The following is a 17,164-nucleotide window of genomic DNA, read 5'->3' on the forward strand; positions in this document are numbered from 1 at the left end:
GGAGTTTGATGAATGCTCATTATCTTAGAGGTTAACTGATAACTGAAGTTATCGTTTAGTCAACACTTTCTCTACATTGATGTGTTTGGTAGGTTTAGACTGAATAAAAACAGTGTACAGCATGGCAGACGTGTATTATTCTAGTCGTTCCACACAACGAAACGTCATACATGATGTCCATTTCGAAGATAGTGGCTACATTAATAGACAGTATCAAAGGAACGTGAAGACCGTGAAGAAGCACGCGTCGTTATAGACATTAGAAAGAAAATAGAAGCCCCCCCCCAAAAAAAAAAATAAAAAATAAAAAAATAAATAAGATAAAATAAATAAAAAGATAACAAAAACAAAACAAAAAAACTCTACTGCAAGTCACATCAGTACTGCATATATTTATGTAGGTAACGACCTCCGTGTTATCTTTTTTGATGTGTTACTTCTTTGTTTCTGAGAAGTTTGCTTAACGATTTTTAAAGATCGGAATAATGCTACCTGTAGCGTGGGAAAGATTGTGTTTAGAATAACTGTGTGGCTCTTCATCCCAGCAGCCTACTTGTAAAAGTCAATGGCACTATCGGTTTGGTTAATGCAGCAAATAGGCAGAAGATTCGATCATATATGTTTCCCCTTGTTATGTAGGAATGTGGTTTATTATTGTACTGATTAACAAAGTGTATGGATCACAATGATGGTCAGTTGGTTGATATTGGAGATTACCGAAATCATAAATTGAGGTCACTTGTTTGAATTTGCTGAATGTATGCATTTTAAATGTCTTCCAAAGCTGCCAACTGACTACTGACGATTTTCGTCAAATGTCCATTTTTAATTTAACACCAAACTTGGAATGTTCTGATTTGAGACTTTATTGAAAAGTATTCAACGTCAATTAAACAAAGCAGTAATAAAACTTAAAATAAAGCATAACAAATACGAATGTAAAAATCTCCGATGGTGACTTTAATGAAAAAGTACTACAATAATAACTATATTTTATTTTTGATAAGCAAACAATGAAATGCATAAGGAAATCACTTCTCACATTTCTCTATGTAACATCGGTGCTTAAAAGCTGTATGTATGTCTTGAAATGTGTTTCCCAATGTGATTGCTTTTCTACTACGAATTCTCTACCGTTGTATTTGAATGCCGGTCAACATTCTTAAAATGTTGACAATGTCACTATTGGACTTGATCAATTCGTTTCTTTAAGAATGGCAGCATTCACATTTTAGTATACAGTCTTGGAAAGGCAAAGTTAGAAAGAAGGGAACTTTAGCATGATACGGAAAATCAGTAAAACCAAGTTGAATTGTTATTTAACAGTAGTGAATCTTTAACTGGCTGCAAAATGTAACAACTTGTAGAATGTAAAACATCAAATAGTTATTGAGGTATTCCCGATATAGTTTCCTGTTAATGTACAGACACTGAATACATTGACGGGATGACTGGGTAAGTACCACCTTCCAAAAGTGCTGTTTTGTTTAATGATATACAGTTGACAAGTCAGCGGCTACAAAGGTATAACGTTTTGTAACAAAACAACATCCGTATCCTGTTCTTTTATACTGGTTATGATCTTCATCTGTCGACGTACTTGTTTAGCCTGGTTAGGAGCTGGCAATATTTATTCTATTCAAATCCAGGACATTTCAGACGCGGTTCTCAGCAGATTACAAATATTTCTGTTTAATTTACATACAATTCAGTATGCCATACGATATGTTGTATATCTTCTGTAAACGTTTTCTCGTCCGTATCAGTATTTCCTGTTTCCACCAATGACGGTATTGACATATGTTCCTTTATCGCCTGTAAAACAGAAATCACAAATAACCTCAACGAAAAGCAAGAACATCAAACACAATCAAATGGTGACAATGATAATGTGATAATGCAACCTGATTAATTTGTCATTCAATTATGTGGTTCCATTAAATTCATTTTGTGATTATTAAAATCCTGGAATCAACTCAAACATACTGTGTGAATCCTAATTAATGAACATTTTACGAATCCTAGTCAGTATTTGAATTTTTTTTAATTATTTACTAAATATTTTACAGTAAAACATACATGTATTATATTTCTTCAAATTTCCGGTATTAAGGTACAATGTGTACTACGACTTACCGGATGCTGAACTGTGAAGTTCATCATAGACGTTCGAATCGGAGCGTTCCTCCAAAGACTGGTACTGTCTGTTATTACAAATAAAGTGTATTACAAACCGAAAAAAGGAAACAATGATACTTCTTAAATATCTACCAGGGAAAACTAATACATGTAAGCATTACCTACCCGCCCTCTCCATCACCGACTGTATCGTTTTGGTAAACTGTAAGTACAAAGAATAGTGTGGAAACATTCATTCACTTAAGTGAAAATGTAAAGTGCATTAATGCTAATGGTTCCGAAGCATGATGTTAATATTAACGTTCAGGTAAAGGTACATTTTGTTCATACTGCATGAATATTCATGAACATTTACATCAAGGTACTTAAACTCAATTCCTTATTATTAAGCATTATTATTTTGTTGATTTGCATTATGTTGGATATTTTTCAACGTTAATACTTCGACAAAAATCAATATCAAGACAACAATACTATGAACACTTCATTAGATTTATAGAGAAAAATACAGTAGACTCTGTCGAAATAGAATTCTGTCCAATCTGGATAGTAGTCAAACAAAATCCTACTACATCTTTAGTAGTTTAACTACTTTGTCTACTCTGTAATTCGGCCTATTTTAGCGATGACTTTGTGAGCCGCCAGGGGGTGTTTATACAGTGTTAAACAGGTGAATTATCAATTGATCCTGGACTGTTATTTTATTTTCAAGACAAACAACGGCAGCCAAACACTTAAACTATTGACGAATTATAAAAAAAATTCTGTCTTTTAAACTATAACAAATTAGAATGTACGTAACTGTCAAGTATAATCACAAACTGCTTAGATATGCAAACAACGAGAGTTCCTCGTTACGAATATAAACATTTATATGTAAAACTGTCTTACTGTGCTGAATCCCTCCAAGTTCAGAATATACGGACGGCTTAGTAATGTCATTTGGATCAAGTTGTTGATATTGAGATCTGCGTAAAAAATATAAACATATATTATGACGGTCACGTGATTTAAAAAAAATACAAATGTAGCATTATTCAATAAAACTTTTTCTAAATACAGTCTTACCTTTCATTATTTCTATCAGGTTGTCCGTCTGTAAATAAGATAAAAGTATTAAGTTCGTTTGAAAATGCAAAGGTATTTATCAAGGCAGAATCTTTGTTTTATGCCCGTTAAGTTTTAAAATTGATAGGAAAAAATAAATGAAAACATCAAAACAATATACACATTTTAGGTAACGTATTTTCTATGGTAACGGTGATTACAATAGCTGATAATACCTCTCTCTGAAAGTTGAACATTATGCAAGTCCGTCTGTTTTGGAAGTTGACAATTTCTGAAACATAAGAAATGTGTCCATGATCAAGAGAAAGCGTTTGTTTCGAAGCTACACCGTTTCAATAATGCTTTTGCTTTAATAACGTAACATCAATGTTGCGCTAACCTGATAAGCATATTTATGTTTCTGATCCTATGACGCTTAGCGTTTCCGTCAAGGTAATTCTGTATTCTAAAGCGACAAATACGCATTTACAAACAAAAGTCATCTGTCATCACACAAGGTATACTGACGTATCAAAATAATAATAAGTATATATACATGCATCAACAAATCATTCACATACGTATAACATAGTATCATAACTACAGCAAATGTACATACCTACAGCACATTTACATACCTACAAGAAATATCCATGCCTACTGTACATTTAAGTACATACAACACATTTACCTACCTACAGCACATTTACATACCCACATCACATTTGCATACCTACAGCATTTATACATTTACACATTTGCATAGCTACCACACATTTACTTACCCACAGCACATTTGCATACCTACAGCATTTATACATTTACACATTTGCATAGCTACCGCACATTTACTTACCCCCAGCACATTTGCATACCTACAGCATTTATACATTTACACATTTGCATAGTTACCACACATTTTTTTACCCACATCACATTTGCATACCTACAGCATTTATACATTTACACATTTGCATAGCTACCACACATTTACTTACCCACAACACATTTGCATACATATAACACATATATTTAGCTAAAACACGTGTACATACCAACAGCACATTTATATACATATCATTTACTTATCTACACTATATTCACTCACCTACAGTACAATTTTTTACATACAGCACATTCACTTACCTACACCACAGTTACATACCTACACCACAGTTACATACCTACACCACAGTTACATACCTACATCACAGTTACATACCTACATCACAGTTACATACCTACACCACAGTTACATACCTACACCACAGTTACATACCTACACCACAGTTACATACCTACATCACAGTTACATACCTACACCACAGTTACATACCTACACCACAGTTACATACCTACATCACAGTTACATACCTACACCACAGTTACATACCTACACCACAGTTACATACCTACACCACAGTTACATACCTACACCACAGTTACATACCTACACCACAGTTACTTACCTACATCACATTCACTAACCTGCACAACAGTTACATACCTACATCACATTCACTTACCTGCACCACAGTTACATACCTACATCACATTCACTTACCTGCACCACATTTACATACCTACATCACATTCACTTACCTGCACCACAGTTACATACCTACATCACTTTAACGTATCTACAACATAGTTACTTACCTACATAACCTTAACTTACTAACAGAACATTTACTTACGTACACCACATTTACTTACATACAGCACATGCAGTAGGTTCAGCATTTCCAATTACGTGCAGCACAATTTCCTATCTACAGTACATATACTTACCTACAGTACAGTTGTCGCTTTCCTGCAAAACAACATCCAACAAGTTATCTTTTATCGTGAAAATCATAGCTAGTTACTTTTCGTGTGACGATCTCATCACACTACATTTCTAAGATATGTTAAAAACGTTATAACGACATTGTAGGTTCTTATTAAATGTACTTACGTCGGACAAAAATCACGACACCAGCTGCCAACAGCAGTATAAGAACACCAGTGACCGGCAAGACAACTGCTGCTACATTTGTACTTTCGGCTAGAGATGGACGTGCTAAATAAGAAAGCATTTTTTTTTATTTTTAATCACAAACATTACCTTTTTTAAGAGGAGTTTTTTACCGAAACATTTCTTAAAATTTCATTTTATCCTAAACTGAAGTTTATGGTCACTGCGAGCAATTATCAATAGAATATCATCAAAATAAAGTTATTTGACACATGTAATCAAGTTTTAGGTTGTCGTATGCTTCCATTTCTTAAAATTAAACGACTAGTATGATCAGGTTATATATGACAACTGAAGCCGAAATAATCAACTATTTGTACTGAAGAAGTCGTCTAATGTCAAATTTATCTCTTGTATTAGCCTTTACCTCTCTATATAACTACTACCGCCATATACACAATTATCTCTGCATATGTGTGGAGTAGAACTATAGGAATTATGCTATCTGATTGCTCTATATGTGGGGACAGACACGCAAAAAGGAAGATCCAGTCTATTAATGGATTTCCAATGACACATATACAAATAAGAAACTCATTTACGTATAAATCTGGAGGATAATACTAGATCTGTTTATCCCTTTGCACAGATTTTTATATTTCAATTTAATTTATTAATCTGTTGTTTCCACTTTCATATTTCATATATGTTTGAAGCGTTCTTAGTCTGGTTCTTTACTTACGTAATAAGTTAAATCATCATTTAGATTTAATGAAATATCAGGAAATGAACTATACACAGTGATCTGTTCTTTAAAGCCGACCTTAGTGAGAAATCGTTTTATCAGAGAACAATTATTCTCAAAACTATAAAAGTGTTTAAGCACTGACGATCGACAAATCAAAGACAAAATGATTGGGATAACCTACAATCCACTATTTTATAATGGTTTACTGAAAAATCTATCACCTTGTGTTGTACAGTTAACTTCCTTGACCAAAGACGAGTTCCCAAATTCATTAACACCATATACAGTGAAGAAATGCTTTGTGTCAGCTGTCAGACCTGTAACTGTTGTAGTAACACTTTGGCCATGTCCTGGGTCAGACTGGTTAATATTTCTGTCGATTGCTATGCTGTTCTGCGTATCTGTCCGTATACCAACTATAAATGTTTGACTAGACCCGCCATTGAATCCTGATGTCCAACTCAGCATGGCTCGATCTTCAAAAGGGCACATAGCTAAACCCCCATACGGAGGGTCTGGTTTTCCTACAGAAGAAATTTTAAAACAGAGACCAAGTGACCTTAACTGAATTCAAATGTTACAAACAATACATCTGACTGATATTTAGCATCCGGATACAAGACATGAGAATCAGGGTAAACACAAGGAAACTGTCCATCTAAACTGATACCTTTTGGCCCCGTACCAAACCCTTAGAATGTATATCCAACAAGTGTATGATTTTAATGTGTTAATGAAATTGAACACATATACCAGAAGGGAAAAAATCCTAAATATGCATGAACTAGTAAACTTCAGCCATTCCGCGATGGCGGATGTGACGCCTAGTGATAGCTAAATTCACAATTATGAAATATGTATCCGATCTTTTTAACAATTGATGACTTTCCTTGCTAAAACTTTTCCCTTGGAATGGACTGGGGTCTTATTGTGAAACTTCCATCTCTGGTTTGAACTTATTTTAAACTGACAAAGAAAAAAAAAAGACTCCAGAGTAAAACGTAATGCCATCAACACTATCATAAACTTTAATGCAGCAGATGAAAGCATCGGGGTAAAAAAATAACAAAAAAAACAAAAAAAACAAAACAAAAAAAACAACAAAAATAAAAACAAAAAACAACAGCATAAGACTTGTACAACAATGCAAAGCATTATCTATCACCAAGGCTTTGTCTGCAGAAGAACACTGTTTACATGTTGGTCAGTTTGATCAGTAAGCCTATCCGTGTCGCCTATGGAAACGGTGCAACATTCAGGAAACAGTAAGGTAAAATAAGAGTGAGACGCAAGTTTCTAATATAAATATTCTACAATAAATCACAATAATAGTATCAGCTGAATTCACCTTTTGCTGCAGCAGTAAAACTGAACGTATCACTGCCCTGACTGTTCGTCGCCGTTACGTTGTAGACACCAAACCAGGACTCTTGTATATTCTTCCGTGTCCCGACTGATACGGCAGACAGATTTGTCGCTATGAACATATTTTGAATATCAAAATTGTCGCTGCCATTGACAAGCTTTGTAACACCCGTGCCTGGTGATGTTTCGAACGACCAACTAAAAGTTGGCTGCGGATTCGAGAGGAACATGGCATTCATGATTAGAGTCTCAGCTGTTGCTAATCCAAAATCGTTATTAAGTTTAACTCTTGGGTCCTCACGTGGTTCACCTATAATGAATACAGTACATGAAAAAAAGAAAAAGAAAGAATACAAAAAACATTTTAATAAATTCGTGAAATCTTCACAAAAAAAACTGCCGTTGGTCCAACTGCGTATTTAACATGTCACTTAAACCCTGTTCCTTAAATCATCCCGTCAAATATTAAAAGCAAACTTATTGGCGTTCACCTATACATCTGATTAACCGCAATGTGACATGGAAACCATGTACTACTGTACATATCGCTGAAGATTCAAAAGCATGCGGCCTCATTGACCTGTTCTATGTCTAATAACGAAATTTTCCGATTGTAAAAACCATGTATTACATGAGAATATAATCTAGATTACATGCGCTTGCATAGAAAATGTGGATTTAAAAAAAATGATATGGCAATGGTAACGTGTACTGTGGAAACCACAAGGTTGGCAACTCTGTCGCGATCGAGACGGCGTTTCGGAGATCACGGAGTAATTACATATAAATAGCATGTTTTAATGCCAGTGAAGTCCTTAACTAGAAATACTGAAATAATCTTGTTTTAACTTTCTTTATTATATAATCTCTTCAGCCAGCTTAATCTTTATCAGCGTTGAATATTTACACACTCAATTACACTTAACTTAATTAGGTAATTAATCAATAACTTACATATCATGCAATGTACACTAGAGGGAAATCATCTAGATTATGAGTATTACGAAGAATACTTAACAATGCATTAAACTCTTTGACATTGTTGACGCTAAGCGGCAAAATGACATCAAGTTTATACACATCGAAATCAAGTAAGCAAATAATACGGTTTCAAAATTCGAACAAAAAAAATGGTCAAAATAAATCAATATTTCGATAATCACACAGTGATAAATCTATGCAAATCCCAATTACTGTATGTACTTATAGAATTTTGAGAATTTGTTAGAAATATTAAAGCTGTCATTTTGGGACTCATGAAAGTAAATTGTAGATCGATCACTGATCGCATCAATTACAAATCGTTTTGTAGGTAAAAAATTTGGAAATAAATCAACAGATCTGAAGCGAGCAATGTTGATGACAATCTTACTCATGATATACTTTTCTTTTTGTTCATCCTGATTTCAACAAACTGACAAACGTTAATCATATAAATATGCATTTTGTTCTGCCTTTGTGACAAAAGTATGCTAATTCGTTTCATTAAATGTATGATTATAAAGTATCGTTCATTGCGCGAAATTCTTCAACTAATCGTAAATTAGATGAAACTCTTCAACGAGCCGAAGAGTTTTTCGGAAAAAAATGCATGCTGAGATGCACCTGGTGACAGTCGATTGTATAAACGCATAACCTTTCAACTTCGTATATAAATGAGGAATATGGACAGGCTGAGAGACGGAGTTTCCGGCCTTCACGTTTACACAGTAGACATACTACTGATATCATCTTTGTCAAATTTCTCATTTTCTATGCAGGTTTATTAGTCTCGACGTCAAGTAGACGTGTGTAAGAAATACATATCTAGGAGGTTTAGAAGCTTTCTAAAGATCCTGATTTTATAATAGGTGGCGCTAGTTTCCACTTTCGCGAAACTATAAAAGGCGGCAGTCGAAGCTTGTTACGGTTCACTTCTTTTTCAGACGCAGACGCGATAACGCCGGACAAAAAGGAAATAATACAGATATAGACGTGCCTGAACAAGGCTTCCCTACATCAAAGTACTGTCTAGTATTTGATAAATTACGGTAGATGACGGAGGCAGATGTGCCTGAGTAAGGCTTCCCTTCTCTGCGGGGACTCTAGCTCCAGTCGATCCGCAGGGACACTTGCACAAAATGTCTCGTTAAAAATGGCTTTTGAATAATCATACTAAATAATACCTTGTTTTGAAATATGTAATATGTTGTCCTGATAATCATATATACATTAAACGCAGAAACTAAACTAAACATATACAAAATTCGTATTTGATAATCAGCCATCATGTACGGCTTGTAGATTCAACAAGGTCCACTAACACGTAAGTGGAACGGACAATGCTACTAAGCATTGTAAATACTGTATACGTAACATGTTAGTGATTGGTTGCGTAGTAATTTACTTTTACTTACACAGAACGTTGACCGGTATATCTCTGGTGACCGCTGTGTTAGAGACACTGTTTCTGACAGAACAGGTGTAGAGTCCGGTGTCCAGACAGTCAGCGTTAGTCAGGGTGTAGGTACTCTCCAGGACGTCTGGGGTGGTCAGTAGAACTGTGTTGTTGGCTTTATAGAACCACTGTATTGTGGACGGAGGGAAACTCTCCATTGTACACACTAGCGACTTAGGTCCATTCTCAGCCACGTCAGAATCACCGTCAGTGTAATCAAGACTGAGAATTCGTGGTGGAACTGAAATACAGAAATAATGTTAGAATTAAATAATTTTGACATGGATTTTATGAAATCAACATCATCTCAAATTTTAAAAACAAAAACTACTTTTCAATACAAAACATGATTTGCGAAAATGTATTTATCCCATAACTATGCTTGTTTCACAACTGATATGGAACGTGATACAATTCGTAGCAGTGTGTTATTGTTTTTGTTTACACACCGCAGTGTGTAACCACTTTCTACGCCTCCGATTGGTCATTTGTGACCTCCAACGAATCTGATTGGCTAGCCTCTGGCCTTTGACCACGGACTATTTTTACTACTCTTACTTATCTTCTCTATTTGTTTTGCCGTCTGTCTTCAAAAGATCAGCATGGACACGTTTTGTTGATTTTTTGGGGCTCAACATAAGCATCTTAAACTGGATGAGAGGGGTCCCCGGGGGTCCTCATGGAAATGTCGATTAATCTGGGATTTGAGATATTGCATCGATTATAGGCCTAGTAGCGAATTAAAACTGACACCCCTACCCCCTTGATTTTAGATATGCAGTGGATCCCGATAGCAATGAATGAATTATCAAGACAATGAACAAATGTAATACAAAATGGTTAAATCGCTGCCTCTAAATCGTAGTCCTTTGAATAAAACGGTCGCACTATCTAACGTAACTGTTAGGCAGCTTCCCTTTTATTTGGGTGCCATTCGGTACGGAACAGAGGAAAAAATCGAAATAAAAAACGAATAAACACAAGTTTTCTTATCATTCCACTTACCTTTATTACGAATAAATTTATCCCAAACACAAAAATTAAAAATCATCTTGGAACATTTGTCTCATGTTAGTAAACTGACGAGATTTCGTGTAAACACACTGACGAACGTAAACTAGGTCTACATAACTGTTAGGCCTATATATTGCTCAACACTTCAGCCCGGTTTCCGAAATATTTGTTGAAATGCACGATTTCTTGAATGAATTAATCTCAGAATGAACATTTAACATCATAATAACCAGTAATAGCATACCTACGAAATCCAGGAAAGGACCGATAATTGAATCTGACAATGATTAACTAGTCTAATATTCAGCGGTGACATTCAACCTCGCGATGACGGTGTCGTCTTCGAATATTTCGAGCGGAGTTATTTAAACAAGTTAACTTTTAATAAACTACACAAATACAAGGACTTTCAAACTTATATTTCATTTTGTAAAATAATATCGTTTACAAATATAGTACAGAAGATATGAGTCGTGCATCTAAAATAGATGATAAGCTTTCGTTCATACGACCTATATTTTGCCCCGTAGTGATTTGGTTCACGGAATTTAGTTGCTACGTTGGGAGCATTTGAACTTGACATGCTTACATTTGTAAGTAAAGAAGTTATGGGATAAACAAGTTCCCCAACGAGTGGAGATTAAAGCTCGTGTCTTTTCAAAATTAGAAAATTAACTAACGAGAGTTGGATAAAAATGATAAACAATCTCCACTCGTTGGAGAACCTCTATATCTCTCGCTGCTATAATGAATGCATACGGGTCTGTGAGTTTAAAATCATACCAAAGAATACAAAACAAGTATAAAAGTAAATAAATACGTGTGGGGCCGGTAAATCATATTTGACTTTTGATACTAAACAAGAACAACATAAAATACTTCTCGTCGTTTCTAGTTTGAATCTCAAACGTTATAGAGTCTGTTAACACTGAACGAGTAGGCTGGTTTATATATAAAAGAATTGATACAATGTACGTATACAAAAAACAAAAGAATAGTTGACATACTTCTTGAGATTGTCACTCACATAAACATCAGAAATATTTTTGACGTAATAGAATTCAAAATATCACGGTGAATGCGTAAGTGGTGTGTGATGAGCCTATACTGGGATTCGGTTATTTTTTAACAAAAAAGCAACTTATCACATGGCTTCTATAATAATGTACACCTGTTCTTTATAGATAATGAGCAAGCATTTCCTTGAATTCAGATGAAAAAAAAAACAAGTTGCCTGGTCAGGAAAAGTATAAAACAAGCATAATATACAGACCCGTGTACGTTCGCAGTTCCGATTTAAGCGTAGCGTTTCCGTAGCATTACCGTACCATTTCCGTAGCATTACCGTAGCATAACCGTACCATTTCCGTAGCATTTCCGTAGCATAACCGTACCATTTCCGTACCATTTCCGTACCGTTTGCGTCCACTCACCGTAGTATTACCGTAGCATTTGCGTTTACCTATTTTCACTCACAGACCGTCTCATAACCGTTCGGTAGAAAATTTTGCGGAATATATTTTTTTTATCGAAACGAAATTTAGTTAAATATACTTACCGAACGTCAAAAAAGAAATGTAGCAAATAATTTTATACATGTAAGGAGGTGAGAATTACATAGATACGGCTATAAATCTGTCTGTATCTTTGTATAGAAAAAATAACACTCTCACAAAAAACAAGTCAAGTCACATGGTCCATCGATCTTAGTGTAATAAAAAATGGCGGATCCTAGTAATAGTCGACGCATTACGATGGAAACCAAGATGAAGATCGTGTTAAATAAACAATATTACCTTTACTGTGCTATAGTCTAACCTTTAAAACAGTTTCATATAATATGCACTGGTCAGGCTACATGTATAGGGTACAAATACTCCAGACAGTATCACACAGGTAAACTAGGGTAGTTAGACTTAATTGTCAGCAATGATACAAACAACACAGCATGTTGTATACAGGTAAACTAAAGGTAAGGTATTTTGTGGACCAAGTGATATAGGTGTGAAAGGTAGCACAATAAGAGATAATTATAGCCTACAGGTAAGGCTATAGACTGATTCATAAAACGTACAACTTTAATGAGAATGTCATCGTGATCTTTGGAGTTATTCATTATTTATTTCAATTTTAAAACCCAAAGGTCTAATCACAGAATTGATAACAAATTGATAAAATCAGAGACGTATATATATATGTCTCTGATAAAGTATAACAAGAGTAAATTAATTACATAGTAAGAGAAAATACGGTATATAAAGTGCATACACATGTGAAATAGAACTGATGTCCAAAATAGAAATCATCCAGACAATCAAGTAAGTCTTGTTATGAACAGTAAACAAGAGACCTAATTCTGAAAACAAATCTTCGTTCGACATAAATCTCTCAAGTGAAACGTTAAAAAACTGTCGGGAACATGACGAAGGTAGTTAAAATTAATTAGGACTCTTTTAAGAACATTACAATTTCTTACAATAATCCAGCATTTACAGGGATAAAGCAAGGTTGAGATACTCGACCTAGTCAAAAAAAAGATGTGGAACTAAAAAGTAGTATCTTGTAAAAGTTCGATCAAGCAGATTGTACAGATTTGAATAAAAATATATGTATTAATGCCTTCATACCAGACTAGGTAAGTTGAATTGTGTACAAATTTACATGTAATATAGACTATTATCGTTTAATTTTGATTTAAAACATAGAAATAAAAAACTAATAAAAGAAAAAATAAAACCTGTACAACTTCAATCTGGTGTACGAGTGTTTCTTGCTATGGTGACCATATTTCAGAGCAGTAATTTAACTGACTGCACTAATGTACAGAGAGCGAATAACATTTTGAAAATCCAAATATGTAGATTGGCATGACCTTACCAACCACTTATCTAACATGAAATAAAAAGTTAAGATTCGGAGTGACCCATACACCCAAGTCTTTAGCATGTGTTTCTTTCTTTAGAGATTCCTCACCCAAGCTGTCGGGATACTCAGTTGTATATCTTTTGTTGCTAAACGTTATATAACAATATTTTTTTTATATATAACGTACATTTTAAAGTTTTACACCCGTCGTAGACTCTGTCAATATCGGATAGGAGTCTTAAATATAACGTGCTGCTTTACAAAATTTACCATCATCGGCAAAAAGGAAAGTTTTGAAAAAGAAAAATGTAAAAGAGAGGGTGAATCAGTTGAGTCATCATTTTATAAGTCATATTCAATTTGACATTTTTATATTTTCTCTCATGAAAGTAAGAACAGGCTACTGCTATAGTTTAAACTCACTCAGGTGTAAAATTTGACATGTTGGCCTGGTAACACAGGTAAATTTCTATATGTTGGCTCAGTGAGAATGAGCCATAATAGGACCCCGGGGGTTAATTGGGGACAGGTCACCTGGCCAGGTATACCATGTGCCAGACACAAAAGAGCTAGACTGATCAGCATCTTACAGGTAAGGTGTGATAGGATGCATGTCCTCAAGGCTGTAGGGTTGCATATTGCGCCCAGTTGGCCATTGGCAACAGGCCTTTCCCAGATGTTTGGCTTCAATGTAATGTACATGTAGCCTTGACATGTACATTTATTTGTACATGTCTCAAGATCTGTCGACAGAACATACAATGTATAAATCATATAGATGACATGTAATGTAAAAGAAACTTTCAAGTTTCGAATAACAATGTAAAAGCCAAAACTTTAGTGAATTAACATTCAATAAAAATTTAAAATATTAATATTTTGTCCGACAAAATATTTACATGAAGTACATGTACACCTGAGTCAGCCATTATTAGGCCTCTGACACAAACTGATGTGTTTTAATAGACGCATGTAAATGATTAAAATGATCGCATACAACATCAAGCTTAATTTCAAAGGTAGATTCTTCACTCTACACTGTTGAAGTCTTTATATATTGAAACAATGTATTACCTGGTCATGTCCTTTGTGACAATAAGTTAAAAAAAAAAAAAAAAACAGTTGTGAACTAATTATCGTGCACTCCTCACTTCTCCTTGGGTGCAAAGGTTTACTGATTGTCACTCAACTGAAGGTTAGATCACAACACAAGTCCATTAATAAAGATTTTCAGAGTGTTATCCATTATCAAGTAAACACACAGAGTCCGCTCCATTGCAGACGTGTGATATACACGTATCTGATTGCACATGTACATTGTATATTCTTAAGTATATAATTATTGATGTCTTGTTTTTAGTTTTTATCCCTCCCCTGCCAGAGTTTCCTCTGATCCGACATCAGACTTTTAAACAAATCGTCAATGCATACACACCAGTAATATGTACCAGTGATTGTTATGTACTTGACTTAATTGTCCCCCTAACCTGTTGCCATGGGTACTAACCCCTCCCCACCACCGTCAACTTCACCTGATGGCCATGGATATACACTTGATTAGGAGTCATCGGGCTCAGGTGTATAAGTCATCACCACACCTGGTCAGTTTCTCCTTTTTACAATTAGCCCTATAGGGGGTCTATTCATAGACTGGTCAATCTGTGTTCAGAAATCTTTATCTGTTTACCTGTACCTAAATTAACACTTTAATACAAGTTTTTCAATTCAATTAGTTGATTTCTTAAACCTTACGGTTTATCAGTACAAATGCAGTGAAAATATAGATAAATACATAAAAACAAAACAATAAAGTTCGGACACACAGAGACAACACATACGCGACCGCAGCGCTAGTGTAGAGAGTGATTTTATTTTAAAATTAAACGCTATCGTCTTTTGTTGTCGAGAATAATAAATTTTCCTAAATTTGAAAGATCCTTATATGACCTTAATATTTCCGGTTTCTAAAAGTTGTACAGTTTTTTGCATACGGAGGTTTTCTATAGTAGTACAATTTGATAAAACGTTCTTCCACTTCCCGATACAACATTCACTCCATCAAACACCATTGCACTGTCGTTTCTACGTGTTCGCTTCGTCTAGGATCCGCTTTTTATAAGAACCAGATAATTTATTCAGAAACGGTCGATTATTTGTGAGCGTCAACCGTAGCATTTCCGTAGTATTACCGTAGCATTTCCGTAGCACTTCCGTAGCATTACCGTACCATTTCCGTACCATTTCCGTAGCATTACCGTACCATTTCCGTAGCACTTCCGTAGCATTACCGTACCATTTCCGTAGCACTTCCGTAGCGTTTGCGTTTAAGACGGAACAGCGAACGTACACGGGTCTGTACCTACACTGTACAGTAACACTGGTTATTATAGTCGACTCCCCGACAACGTTCCTAGCAGTACACATGTACGTCCCGTGTTCTGATCTGTCCAGTTGTCCCAGTGACAACACAGGTGAGACAGTAAAGTTGGTGTTGTCCAGTCGTATCCAGACAAAGGTACAGCCAGGTCTACAGTCCGCTGTACAGGTGATGTCCGGTAACGTGTCCCCCTCTGTCCTGATATAGGTAGTGATGTGGCCAGATACCCCGACATGATTGTTTATAAGATGAAATGAATACTTAAATACAATGCATTGATATACACCTGTTACATATATCGCCTATCGCGAACTGATGTATTTTCTTTTAATGTATTAAATGTATACACCCCTATATGTATGGTTGTCTAGGTGGTGGTAGGTTTCAATGAGGTTGGATATATATACGGAGTGTAGCGAGGCGGTATTTTTCGCGGATTCTATACCATGGTTCCGGGGCTCACAGACTTTATTGTGAATTTGTTTTACATATTTTTTATGTTTTTGCTTAAAAGTGATAGTTTTTTTAAAGTTAAGTTCGATTGTTTTTGTCAATGGTACTTTTATATATGCATGCCTAGTCTATGTCTAGTATATTTCGTACATTTTTGCAATATTAAACGAACACTGTTCGCGATGCCTTGGGATAGACGGAAAATGGACACAATGTATTTGTTGTTTGTGGTGTAATGTTTTAGTGTTTTCACATGAGTAGAGAAAATACCACTATGCTCTGGTTCTAACATATAAGGAAGTTGAAAACATATAAGTTTATGCTCTGCTTGGAGACGCATACCAGGATCCGACCCCGTATATAAAGGCCGAGGAGTTGTAAAACAAGCAATTGATCAGGTAATTTTCAGAAAATGGTTGCAATCGATTGAAAATATTAACAATCAAGATTAAATGTAAATATCAAATGACTAGTATGACAAAGCTCCAACCTTGGATGTTTCATCACAGTATTTTGTCCTTATACGCATCAATTTGTAAAAAAAACAGTAACAAGTACAGTTACAATGTTTATCCAAGATAAAATTGCCGACAGATAGCCTGGCGGTGGCTTCGCACGTGTTTTACCAGGTAAGAGAAAAACACGATGCATATCCACCGGGTGATACCGCAAGTTACGAATCCGACGGGGAGTATATACAAATCCGACGGGGAGTATCTACCCGAAGGGCGTAAGGACATGGCTGGGGTATGTTTTTATGTG

The 17,164-nt window shown here is 35.2% G+C and overlaps 1 protein-coding gene across 1 annotated transcript; it reads right to left on the reverse strand.

Annotated features, from left to right (window-relative positions):
* Positions 1-1,268: 1,268 nt before the first annotated feature.
* On the reverse strand, positions 1,269-3,958 carry LOC117340834. The gene is made up of 6 exons (XM_033902615.1): positions 3,423-3,958; positions 3,208-3,235; positions 3,031-3,107; positions 2,305-2,341; positions 2,137-2,204; positions 1,269-1,815 (listed from the first exon to the last, which is right to left on the reverse strand). The coding sequence occupies exons 1-6, from the start codon at positions 3,441-3,443 to the stop codon at positions 1,693-1,695; spliced, it is 354 nt and encodes a 117-aa protein (XP_033758506.1). The 5' UTR covers positions 3,444-3,958; the 3' UTR covers positions 1,269-1,692.
* Positions 3,959-17,164: the final 13,206 nt, after the last annotated feature.

Source organism: Pecten maximus, chromosome 13 (genome assembly GCF_902652985.1).
Source record: "Pecten maximus chromosome 13, xPecMax1.1, whole genome shotgun sequence".
NCBI classification, from domain to species: Eukaryota; Metazoa; Mollusca; class Bivalvia; order Pectinida; family Pectinidae; genus Pecten; species Pecten maximus.

Bases quoted from the DNA above. Each gene is read 5' to 3' on its own strand.
- LOC117340834 (XM_033902615.1), bottom strand. From the start codon at position 3,443: ATGTTCAACTTTCAGAGAGAG. The intron at 3,108-3,207 runs GTAAGACTGTAT...TTTTTTACGCAG, and splicing joins CCTGATAGAAATAATGAAAG to ATCTCAATATCAACAACTTG. The intron at 2,342-3,030 runs GTAAGACAGTTT...TTGTACTTACAG, and splicing joins ACTTGGAGGGATTCAGCACA to TTTACCAAAACGATACAGTC.